Source organism: Anoplopoma fimbria, chromosome 21 (assembly GCF_027596085.1).
Source record: "Anoplopoma fimbria isolate UVic2021 breed Golden Eagle Sablefish chromosome 21, Afim_UVic_2022, whole genome shotgun sequence".
Lineage (NCBI taxonomy): Eukaryota > Metazoa > Chordata > Actinopteri > Perciformes > Anoplopomatidae > Anoplopoma > Anoplopoma fimbria.
The window spans coordinates 2,405,468-2,418,301 of NC_072469.1; the positions used below are offsets into that span (position 1 = coordinate 2,405,468).

At 36.0% G+C, this 12,834-nt stretch overlaps 1 protein-coding gene across 6 annotated transcripts in view; it reads left to right on the plus strand.

The window, feature by feature from the left end:
- The window catches only part of tnikb (TRAF2 and NCK interacting kinase b), a 54,104-nt gene extending 44,761 nt beyond the window's left edge, over positions 1-9,343 (plus strand). For all 6 annotated transcript variants that reach the window (XM_054623044.1, XM_054623040.1, XM_054623041.1 and 3 more), the window contains 6 exons: positions 75-209; positions 522-622; positions 1,479-1,628; positions 2,391-2,550; positions 5,295-5,434; positions 6,190-9,343. In XM_054623044.1, coding sequence (XP_054479019.1) covers positions 75-209; positions 522-622; positions 1,479-1,628; positions 2,391-2,550; positions 5,295-5,434; positions 6,190-6,273 — 770 coding nt within the window. In that variant the 3' untranslated portion in view covers positions 6,274-9,343. The remainder of the gene's footprint in view (positions 1-74; positions 210-521; positions 623-1,478; positions 1,629-2,390; positions 2,551-5,294; positions 5,435-6,189) is intronic.
- Positions 9,344-12,834: the final 3,491 nt, after the last annotated feature.

Here is a 12,834-nt window from a genome sequence, read left to right on the forward strand (position 1 = left end):
TCAACGCCTGAAATGTAAAATACCTGAGCACATTTACGGATTTAATATTGTTATTTTCTTTTCATTCTCAACAGGGAAGAAGAACAAGCTGCGTGTTTACTACCTGTCCTGGCTGAGGAACAGGATATTACACAACGACCCCGAGGTGGAGAAGAAACAGGGTTGGATCACTGTAGGGGAGCTGGAGGGCTGCGTGCACTACAAAGTCGGTACGGAAAAAACTTGTTTATGTGGTTTATGAGGACGTAAACCTGTAAAATCGCCTGCTTTGTGGGGACTCACCTCCAATGTGGGGACAGAAAGTTCAAGTTATTAAATTATAAGATTAAGACTTCTGGGGGTTTAAATTAAGGTTGATTTCTTCTCTATATATTTTTATTAATTGGTTGCCTACACATTTATTCATATTTTATTCACAAATGTTAAGTTTACAAAGCAACAATGATAAATATGTGTTTTTTTCAACTGCATATTTTGACAAATCTGATTGTTTTTTCTGCTGCTCTGCTCTCTTTCTGCAGTGAAGTACGAGAGGATCAAATTTTTGGTGATTGCTCTAAAGAACGCCGTGGAGATCTACGCCTGGGCGCCTAAACCGTACCACAAGTTTATGGCCTTCAAGGTGAGGAGGCGACAGGAGGCGTTCAAAAAGATTGTTAAAAGTGGATAAACGACCCCTTTTGTTTTTGAGAACATGTGAGCTAACAAGACAGAAGTAGATGAGCAGCGTGATGTTTATTTATCCACCACACGGACTCACTGAGATACAGGTTTCTTTTTACAAAAGGGGGCCTTAAAAAAAACATGAAAATAAATCAAGTCATCCAACGAAAAAAAATGGATTTATTTAAATACGAATCAAGAAAAATGACACTTGATTTAGCAAAATCCTTAAAAGAAGTTGATTTGCATTGTTAACACGTTGAAATGATCAAACTACACAAAGAGAATTAGAATTTTAGGACTCAATAATGAACAAAAAACACTTTTAGTTTTTGCATTGTGCCTCAATAATGAGTCCTTTTTTCTTTTAAGTACATTTGGGTGATAATACTACTTTACTTTTACATATGTTAGTAAATACACTTTGAAGGGAGTACTTTTACCTGTCCCAATGTGTTTTTAAATGATGTTGTTTTTACTTAAATATAGAATTTTAATATTCTTTAACTACTGCAAATAGGTTGGGAATTGTTAAAACGGTGGGTTGTACCTTTATCATACATCTGTAGAAAATGTTGACACTTTGTTATTCAGTTGTATAGCTGTAAAATATTTACAATAAATTATATAATATATATAATATTCTAATTATTTATATTAATGTCAACCTCTATTTTCTCTTTGTAGATTTGACTGTATATTTTTGCTACTTTTTTTAACTTTTTTTTGTGGTGTCAGTGTGTGTTGATTTCCTTTATGGATTTAACTTTAATGTCTTTAATTAATTAATTAATCACTCTTTCTTTACTCCTCAGTCGTTCACCGACCTGCAGCATCGCCCCCAGCTGGTCGACCTCACTGTGGAGGAGGGGCAGAGGTTAAAGGTCATCTACGGCTCCAGTGTCGGCTTCCACGTCATCGATGTGGACTCCGGAAACCCCTACGACATCTACATCCCCTCACATGTTAGTCTCCGTGTGTGTGTGTGTGTGTGTGTGTGTGTGTGTGTGTGTGTGTGTGTGTGTGTGTGTGTGTGTGTGTGTGTGTGTGTGTGTGTGTGTGTGTGTGTGTGTGTGTGTGTGTGTGTCCTGCTATGTTTAACATCATCAGAACATTTTTTTTTACACTTTTGTTTAACATTAGTTGCATTTAATCGATGTTTTATTTGAGTGATTGTAAGATAAAGTTGTGAGAATGAGTTCATTAGTGAGTCAATAAATAAATGAATGAATGAGAGAGTGATTGAATTAAGGTGTAGCTGCCTTAATGAATGAATGAGTGAATAAATTAATTAATTAATTAGTGAGTCAATAAATTAATGAATGCCTTAACTGCCTTAATGAATGAATGAGTGTTGTATTGGTTGAATCAGGGTCCTCCTCTAAACCTGGTCTGGTTACAGTAAGAGATGTACGGGGGGGGGGAGGAGACGGTAACCACGGTAACCGCCTCACATTGCTTCTGGCGGTCTTGCATCACGCTGTGCTCATGTCTGTTTCCATGGCGATTGCGTGGCTGAGGAGCGGGAGACTCTATTGTTGCAGCAGTTTCTTCTTCTCTCAGGGTGGGGACGGGGGGTTAGGGTGGGGGGTGGAGGCGGAGGGGAGGGAGGGCGGTCCAGACACCCACCCCCACCACCACCACCGCCCCCACCCACCTGTAGGCTCACGGCAGCTCCTAATCCCCCATCCCCCCCTCCAACCCCCTCCCGTGTGTCGCCCCGGCAGATTCAGGGTCAGGTGACCCCGCACGCCATCGTGGTGCTGCCCAAGACGGACGGCATGGAGATGCTGCTGTGCTACGAGGACGAGGGCGTCTACGTCAACACCTACGGACGCATCACCAAAGACGTGGTGCTGCAGTGGGGCGAGATGCCCACCTCCGTCGGTACGTCAACCAATCAGCTCGCTTCTCCCCTGACTCCCCCCTGACCTCTGACCTCTCTAAGCGGTGTCAGCAGATCATCTTTTTTCACCCTCACTACTCTCCACCACACCTCCTCCGTTCAAAGCAACACTCCTCTCTCTCCTCCTGCCTTCTGCTTTCAGTCACACCTTTTTTTAAAACGAGAAGCCCAGACTGTAGCCTCACCTTGTCTCATTAAAACGCTCACAGCAGCACAACAGGTGTTTTTTTGGGAGGTTGAACTGATGCAATGTTCAACTTTATTTGGTGACGTGATGAAAACATGCAGTCGGAGTCAAAATCATCCATGTGAAACCGATAGCGCTGTTGCTTCATGCTAACACTTTTGTGAAATAAGAACCTGCTTGAGGGGAAATATTATCAAGAGATATTATTATAGTTATAGTTATTTATAATGCAAATACTAAGGTCGTTATTGTAGAGTTAAAACATTTAAATTAAACAGCCAATAATCATGTTTTACCTTTATCACTTTTTTGTTAAACCTCCCTTAATGTGGGTGTTGAAGACTGTCAACAACCACGCTAGCGCCTTTTTAGCACTATGATGCTCATTATAAGGAAACTGATAAATCGAAATACCAAAGTATTAGACAAATAAAGCCAGAGGACAGTTCAAGCTACCTTATTTTATGTGTCATGCTTTTAAACAGCTCGACATTTAAATGGTATTCCAACAATTAACTAAAACATATATCATGAAATGGCAAAAGTGTGCAAAAGTCACATAGAAAAAAACTAAAATTAAGTGTTAAGTCCAACATACTGTATTCGTTTGTTATGTGCAAATTAAGACACACATAAGGTGAAGATAAGATAAAATAAGATTATATTTTATTAGTGCATTGGTACATTTGCAGTATTACAACAGCAAAGGGGAAAGTGCAACATGAGTAATCAGTAAAAAAACAAAGCAAAAGTATAATAAATAAGTAATCTAACAGAAAAGGTATAATAAATAGGTAAACCATAAAACTAACAAAAAATATAATAAGATAAATTTCACTTTATTGCACTTAGAAATAGGAAGTTTTAAGTGAAGCAAGTGAGATGGCGACAACTTTAACAATCAGCTGCAAGAAAAACAGGTTCAATAAAGGATAACGATTTAAATTGTAACAATAAAAACCTGGGTGGAAACAAAGTGTTATCATGAAGCACTGATTGGAGACACATGGAGAGTTTATTTTAATATGTTCTCATCACTTTAACAGGTGAGTTGACCAAATATTTACAACCCAAAAACTCAGCGTATGTTTCTTTAATGTCAAGTGATGAACATCCATCTACTGCATGAGCTCACACAGAGCATTACCTCCACCATTTAAAACACTTTGGACACCTTTTTAAATACTACATATATTTTTAAATATATTGTTTTTTGGGGGGAAATGCTTGTGTGTCGTTTGTCTGCTGTCTTCTTGTTCTATACAAATATTTCAGAACACGTTCATCCTTGATTGCAAGAGCTCTAAAACAACTTACAAGATATTTATTTTGAGATTCATCAGATTTAAAAGTGCATCTAAATGAATCTATTATTTATGAGCACTCCCAGTCAAAGAGGAAACTCGAGCACATCAAGGATGGATCTTGGATCTCATGATCCGAGTCGATCAAAGCCTCTCTGTGTTGTCGTCACTCTCTTGATTCTCCGATGTCAGTGTGTAAAATATCCTGATTGATTAAACATGTATGTTTTTGGCCGACGGCGTCCGGTGGTGGTTGTGTGTCCTGCGTGTGGACGTCATCTCCTGTTAACATGTTTGTTGTGTGTGTAATTTTTTTTTTACTATCAGAGACCAGAGTTTCTCACAGCCAAGCCCGGCCCACAAAACCCCATCTCCCTCAGACAAATCATACAAGCTGCAATCGTCGTTTTATCCCAAAACACTTTGACGATGAGTTTCTCACCCAAAAAACTAAGCTCTGTTGCAAGAGGGGGATAAACAAAAAGACCTTCCACTGGAGTTAAATTCTCTGACAGAGGAATGTGCACACAAATGCCAACTGGACCCTTTTTCCGCTGGTTTGGTATCGCTCACTTTAGTCTGTTTCCGTGTTCTCAAGCCATAAAGTGCAAAAACAAGATGGCCTCCAACGCCCAGTTTCTAATCTAATTGGCTCAACGCTTGTGGTCCTTTGCGTGCTGTCAAAGCTGTCATTTCTGTGTTAAAAAGCTGCTAATGAAAGCCAAACATTTCCTGCTGCTGAGATCAAAAGTTCAGGACTTTAATGCATAAGCAGCTAAAAGAAAAGCGAGTCCGCAAATGCGAAAATCTTTATTTAAAACTGGGGCTTCGACGTGCAAAGTTCAGTCGACGGTGCTCTCATATCTCATTTAGATCAAATATTGACTACTTCAAATGGGAACCAAGCGAGCATCGTGTCCACGCCGTCCTGACGAACGCCAAACAAAGAGTTCAGAGGTCGCGATGGTTCAAATCAGTCAGAAACTGCTGCAATAATCTCCCCGGAGGTGAGGCGGAGGAGGCCTCAATGTGTGACTGGCTTGGGTGTGAGACTGGTTCCTGAGTCTTCTCTTGTCCAATCCCCCTCTCTGTGTGTGTGTGTGTGTGTGTGTGTGTGTGTGTGTGTGTGTGTGTGTGTGTGTGTGTGTGTGTGTGTGTGTGTGTGTGTGTGTGTGTGTGTGTGTGTGTGTGTGTGTGTGTGTGTGTGTGTGTGTGTCCTCTACTGTCCCTGCAGCCTACATCCACTCCAACCAGATCATGGGCTGGGGAGAGAAGGCCATTGAGATCCGCTCCGTGGAGACGGGACACCTCGACGGAGTTTTCATGCACAAGCGAGCTCAGCGACTGAAGTTCCTGTCGGAGAGGAACGACAAGGTGAGTCCGAGGACATTTGTGTTTGTCCCTTTAAAACATTTACAACTTCAGGGAAATCCGCCATTTTGGCTGAACCTTAAAATGTTGATCTTATCAAACTTTCCTTTTGTAACTAAGCTACAAAATTAAAAAAGATAGAACAGATGATTCTTAAAAAGCTGCCATTCCAGGGTCCTTTTTTAATATTGCCTGCTTATATATCTACCCAGTCCAAAGGAAAAGATGTAGGCATTGAACGTTTCTGCAAACCACAAATATTGGGTGTTGACCTATCTGAACCAAAAATATGTTTCTTATCAACCTCGTATCAGGCGTGCAGAAACACAGAATGCCACGGGGTCAACGCTGTGAAAACAGTGATAAGGTTTAGGCAACCAAACCACTTTGTTAAGGTTAGAAAAAAAGGACAACATTATATAACATTTTGACTTTTAACTAGCAAAGGAATTCAACAATGTAAATAAATAACAACTGCCCGTTACGTAACAATGCTACCTCACTTACTCTGACATTCTTTCCTCGACTGGGTTAGATATGGAGTCCAAACCCAAATACAAAACAAAAGATACAAACATTTTTGTAGAGAGTAAATGTTCATGATACTGAAATTAATTTTGTGTTCAGTAGCAACATATTACAAATTCCTCAGTAGATAAAAGTGAAATTTAACAATCAATAGATCGATCAATAAACCACATCTTATCAGGTCTTCCTGCGTTAACGCCGTCCGTCTCCGTCCGTCTCCTCTCCTGCAGGTTTTCTTCGCCTCGGTGCGTTCTGGAGGCAGCAGTCAAGTCTTCTTCATGACCCTCAACAGAAGCTCCATGATGAACTGGTAACCTTTCTCCTCCGACCCGCAACCCTCCTCCTCTTCTTCTTCACTCTGAACATCGCTGCGACATCAGGAGAGAAGGAGGACAATTTGTATGTGTGTGTATGTGTGTTTGTGGAGGAAATCAACAAGCTGCTGAACGGACGATTACCCCCCCCTTGTAGAGAAACCCTCCACCTGTAGGGGGCGCTGCAGGCCTCATGGATGATGGTATCACTGCCTCCGCCTTCCCTGTGGGAGTTGGATTGGGCTGATGGTTGTTCTCGAGGGTCTTGATCCGGACTTTTAAAGGACACTGACATCATGCCGAGTAGCCTTTTCGACTTCCCCATTTGACTGTATGGGGAGAAGTTCTCTGTGTAGCACATTCATGAGTTCTTACCGGGTGTTCACACTGCGAGTACCATACGTCGTTCGACTTCTGCAACCTCCAGTTCTGTTGAGCGAAGCCGATGCGGAAGCGTTTTAAAACTTGCATTCTCTCTCCTGTCCACCAGGGGGCGACTCCTCTGGTTGTATAGAAGTCTATGAGAAAATGACTCTACTTCTCTCTTGATTTATTCCCTCAGTAAACATTGTAAACATGAGTTTATGGTCTCAATCTCTAGTTTCAAGTCTTCTTCAATACAGCATGATGTTCATTTAGTAAATGATGCTCCATTTAGAGTCAAACAGACCATAAAGCAGGGGATGCTTTAGGGCGGGGCTACACACTGATTGACAGGTCGACGTATACGGCGTCTCTACGTCACTCCTCCTCAGTCCTTTTTCTAAGCTAAGTTTTTTCTACCAGTTTGGCCTTTGTGTCTACACTGACCTGTTTTTCTCTCCCCAAAATGTTGAACTACTGTGGACGAGCAAGAATTAGCTTATCAGCCCGAAAAGAAACTGCTGAGCAGATGTTTTGGAGACGTCAAGTAAAGTCTCCTTTGCTGTCTGTGATATCAGATTGTTTTCGGCGACAATCGTGAGAAAAACGTGGTGAAAATCATGTGTGAGGCCACTGACCAGATGTGGAATTCAGCTTATAAACATCATGTTGTCGTTTTCATCTAAACCACTCCAATGGATGTTTTCTAGACCAGTGGTTCTCAACCTTTTTTCAGTGATGTACCCCTGTGAAATATTTTTTCAGCCAAGTACCCCCTAACCAGCTGAAAGCATTTTTGGTTGAAAAAAAGATGTAATACACTGATTTATTAAACTATCAACACTGAAGATTGCATCGTTGCATTGAATTCAGTTTATGAACAATTTTTAAAGGATTTTTGAATGGATGCTAATTTTAAATATATTAAAAAAAAATCTCACATACCCCCTGGAGTACATGTACCCCCATTTGAGATCCACTGTTCTAGACTAACATCTTGTAGCAAAACCTTTCAGGGTGTCTTCTTTGTCGGATGTTTTCTTCGTGAAGCAAAAAATTACATCAGAATCCATTGAAACCCAGAAAAGCTGCGCGTTGCTTCCCTGGTCGTTGCTCTCCATCTGTAGTAAGTGATTGGACTCGATGACGGTGTTGCTCACAGTGTGAACACTCATTCTGAGCACTGCTGCTGAAACATACCACATAAAAAGCAGTGTCACAGGAGGAAACTAGACATTTTGTACCCGTCGTTGAGGAAGCTGCACGGTTGGAACTTTGTCCTGGTGTATTTCTGGGAGGAGAAAGGAAGGTTGTAGATATTGTATAATTGCTGCAACAGCAACACAATAACAGAAAAAAAAAATATCTTCACATCGTTTCTCACGAGAAGAACTTGGCGTAGAGTAGTAGCCAAGCTTCAGAAACGTTTTTCTGCCCTTTGTTTGTTTCTCTCCACCTCTTTCTGTGTACGCTGCACCTGTGTAAATACTCACTTTGATGTTAAAGACGGACTTCGCAAAAGCAGGTGAGGACACTGAAGAAGAAAAAAAATAATAATAACAGTCTCCTTTTTCTTTTTTTTATTGTCATGCTTCTTTAAATCTATCCGTTTCTTTTTTTTGTGACGAGCAAGAAGACTTACACAAAAGTTTGGTCATCACTGTTTTCTTTAGTTGTGCATTTTGCATGGTGACATACACCTTTTACCTGTCGTCACTTGTTATGAATTGTAAGTTTAAAGGCAATACACGGGCTGGTCGGACTGTAGAAAGCTGCACGCTGAGAGTCAAACTTTCTACTCAAGTCCTGAGGCTGTTTTTTTGTTTTGTTTTTCTCACAACACTGAGCTGTAAAGTGAAAGATTTTTTGAAATTGTAAGAATCAGCTTAGAATGTGGGCTAAGATTGTACACTGGATAATTACACGTTTAACATTGAACCTATATTTTAGGCTTTTTTTTGTTGATGCTCACACCCAGAGCACCTTATAAGGACGGGCCCAGCATCACTTACTGATGGAGTTTTCTATTTTTTTTTTTGACGGTTCGACAACATTTGTGGGATTGTGATCCAGCTGCAAGAGAGGAAAGCTGTTCACCTTTTACTTGATATTTCTTTTCCATATTCGTTGATCTTAAAGGGTGAGATAGGTGCAAGCGATGCCGCTTTGAGGCCAGCTGAAGCCTTTTACATGAGCAGGATGTTAGCATTAATCAGCACCCTGTGAAAAAAGGTCAGGAGGCAGGGTCGGCGTGGGAGACCGTAGATTAAAAAATAAAATAAAAAATATATATACTGTAAGAATTTTCGTTATGATATCTTACTGATCATTTTAGAGAAAGACAAAAAAACAAACACTTATTAAAGCTTAGTTGTCTTTCTACACAATAGAGAACATAGCTATAAAGAATTTCTAAAAATAAAAAAATACAATGTTTTTATTGTGGTATTATTTGTATTTGTATTTCAATTTTTGTACGTATCAAGACTGTGAACGTATGTGCGGCTGCCAGCCTTCGAGTGTGCGTGCGTGTGTGTGTGGGTGTGTGGGTGTGTGTGAGCAGGTGTGTGCACAGGTGTGCGACATGCATGTGAGTGTATGTTTTCACCTTGTCTGAATCACTGGAATCAGTCAAAAGACGACCTCAATCTGGTGACACACATCTGTGATGTTGGAAAACTCTACAAATAAATGTCCTCTCCTTGTACAGCAACACTTCCTGTTTCAGTCTCTTTATTGACGACGGATCTGTACGACAAAGTTCTGGAAATCACTGTTGATCATTTGCATGCATTAATTAAAGGGGTACACATGATCAATACAGTGCAGGAATAAAAATAAAAATAAAGTAATTTCTTGCATATTTCGGTGCATAGGATACAAAATATAAATAAATAATATTGACTTTGAAGAAACCAAAAATCGTGCACACTTATTATCACTTTATTAAGACAAACAAATATTCATTAAAGAAAAATCATCTTATTAGTTATTAATAAAGTCCCTTTAGAATCTGACAAGTTGATCTTACTCAAAAAAAATCTTGGAGACTTAGTCTTAAGCAATGTTAACTTTCTATCTACTTGTTAAAGTTACTTAAATTTTGTTGTAGTTTATTTTTGTGAAGTTTTTCCAATTGGAAAAAAATGGCAAGAGAAATTAACTTTTTCTTTCTTTTATAGGAAGATTAAGATGCATGCTTTTTAAGGCCGCACACTTATACTCTCTTTGTTTACAAGTACAGGTTAAACTGGAATATATTTTTTACAATGATGAAACATAAGTGCTGAAACTAGTTAATCATTCGAGAAAATCATCTTATTAGTTATTAATAAAGTCAAGGTAGAATCTGACAAGTTGAACTCACGCAAAAAAAATCAAGGAGACCGAGACATAAGTTATGTTTACTTTCTATCGGCTTGTTAAAGTTACTTTAATTTTGTTGCATTTTAATTTTGTGAAGTTGTTCCAACTTAAAAAGTGTAATTAACTTATTTATTTTACTAAGAAGACTTAGAGTCATGCTTGCAGCTTTGTGAGGCTGCAGACTTCTACTCTCTTTATGAACAAGTACAGGTTAAGCTGGATTTTACAATCATGAAACATTTGTGCTGTAATGAGTTGATCAATAATTGAGTCGATCAAGAGAAAAATCAACTTATCAGTTATTAATACGCTGTATAATCTTGTTGATCTTGCTTTAAAAAAATCTAGGAAACCCATTGCCTTGAAGAAGGTAAGTAAATATACTTCACTTTTTAATATCTACTTGGTAAAGTTACTTTAATTTGTTGTATCTACTTAATTATATGAAGTTAAATTAATTTGTTCTTTCAAAGTGTAGCAAGAGTCATGCTTGCAGCTTTGTGAGGCTGCACAAATGCTAAAATCAGCATGCTAACCTGCCCACAATGATATACATACCACATGTTTTAGTGTGTTAGTATTAGGATTTAAAAAGAACAGAAAAGTACAGCTGAGTTTTGCAAGTATTTTGCCATAAATCAAAGTATTGGACAAATTAAAATGTTGACCTGATGATGGCGCTAGATGTAAAGAAAAGATGGCAAAGATAAGTCTGACAAACAAAGCCAGGAATCCAAAAAAATACATTAAAAATGTACAAATCTTTTCTGGGCATCCCACGAAATGTTATTATAGATCACTTGCAGGTTGGGAAAATATAGTTTCACTTTTTATACTAACAAATACAGTAGAAGGAGGTAAGAAATCTATTCACTATATTTACCATGAATAGATGAATCCGGAGGGTTTAAATATATATATTTGATGAGAATACTTATGGACTTTGGAGTTTGAATGCAGGACTTTTACTTGTAAGTATTTCTACACTGTGATATTGATACTTTTACTTGAGTAAAAGAGTATTTTATCCACCACTTCTTATTTTTTATGTATATTTACTTTGTGGAATAGATACTTTTACTAAATAAATAATCTTAATATTTGTATATTATTTATCTGTATGACAGTTTATATTTAATTAAGTATTTATACACTGTAATATTTCTACTTTTACTAAATAAATAATCTTAATATTTGTATATTATGTATTTGTAAGACAGTTTATATTTAATTAAGTATATATAACTGTAATATTTCTACTTTTACTAAATAAATAATCTTAATATTTGTACATTATGTATCTATAAAACAGTTTATATTTAATTAAGTATTTATAAACTGTAATATTTCTTCTTTTACTAAATAAATAATCTTAATTATTGTATATTATTTATTTGTAAGACAGTTTATATTTAATTAAGTATTTATACACTGTAATATTTCTACTTTTACTAAATAAATAATCTGAATTATTGTATATTATAATTTGTAAAACAGTTCATATTTAATTTAGTATTTATAAACTGTAATATTTCTACTTTTACTAAATAAATAATCTTAATATTTGTATATTATTTATTTGTATGACAGTTTATATTTAATTAAGTATTTACACACTGTAATATTTCTACTTTTACTAAATAAATAATCTTAATTATTGTACATTATGTATCTGTAAAACAGTTTATATTTAATTAAGTATTTATACACTAATATTTCTACTTTTACTAAATAAATAATCTTAATATTTGTACATTATGTATCTGTAAAACAGTTTATATTTAATTAAGTATTTATACACTAATATTTCTACTTTTACTTGAGTAAAAGAGTATTTTATCCACCACTTCTTATTTTTTATTTATATTTACTTTGTGATATTTCTACTTTTACTAAATAAATAATGTTAATTATTGTATATCATGTATCTGTAAAACAGTTTATATTTAATTAAGTATTTATAAACTGTAATATTTCTACTTTTATTGTATATTGTTTATCTGTAAAACAGTTTATATTTAATTAAGTATTTATAAACTGTAATATTCCTACTTTTACTAAATAAATAATCTTAATTATTGTATATTATTTATTTGTATGACAGTTTATATTTAATTAAGTATTTATACACTGTAATATTTCTACTTTTATTGTATATTGTTTATCTGTAAAACAGTTCATATTTAATTTAGTATTTATAAACTGTAATATTTCTACTTTTACTAAATAAATAATCTTAATATTTGTATATTATTTATTTGTATGACAGTTTATATTTAATTAAGTATTTATACACTGTAATATTTCTACTTTTACTAAATAAATAATCTTAATTATTGTACATTATGTATCTGTAAAACAGTTTATATTTAATTAAGTATTTATACACTAATATTTCTACTTTTACTAAATAAATAATCTTAATTATTGTATATTATTTATCTGTATGAGTTTATATTTTATTAAGTATTTATAAACTGTAATATTTCTACTTTTATTGTATATAGTTTATCTATAAAACAGTTTATATTTAATTAAGTATTTATACACTGTGATATTTCTACTTTTATTGTATATTATTTATTTGTAAGAGTTTATATTTAATTAAGTATTTATACACTGTAATATTTCTACTTTTATTGTACATTATGTATCTATAAAACAGTTTATATTTAATTAAGTATTTATAAACTGTGACACTGATACTTTCCATTTTGCAAAAGGGTATTTTATCTTGTCCCCCACTTCTGGATATTTTATATACATGAACCTCCCCTCACCCGGTTGCCATGTTCTACCACCTCGGACCTGGCAACCCTTTCTGCCAGTCGG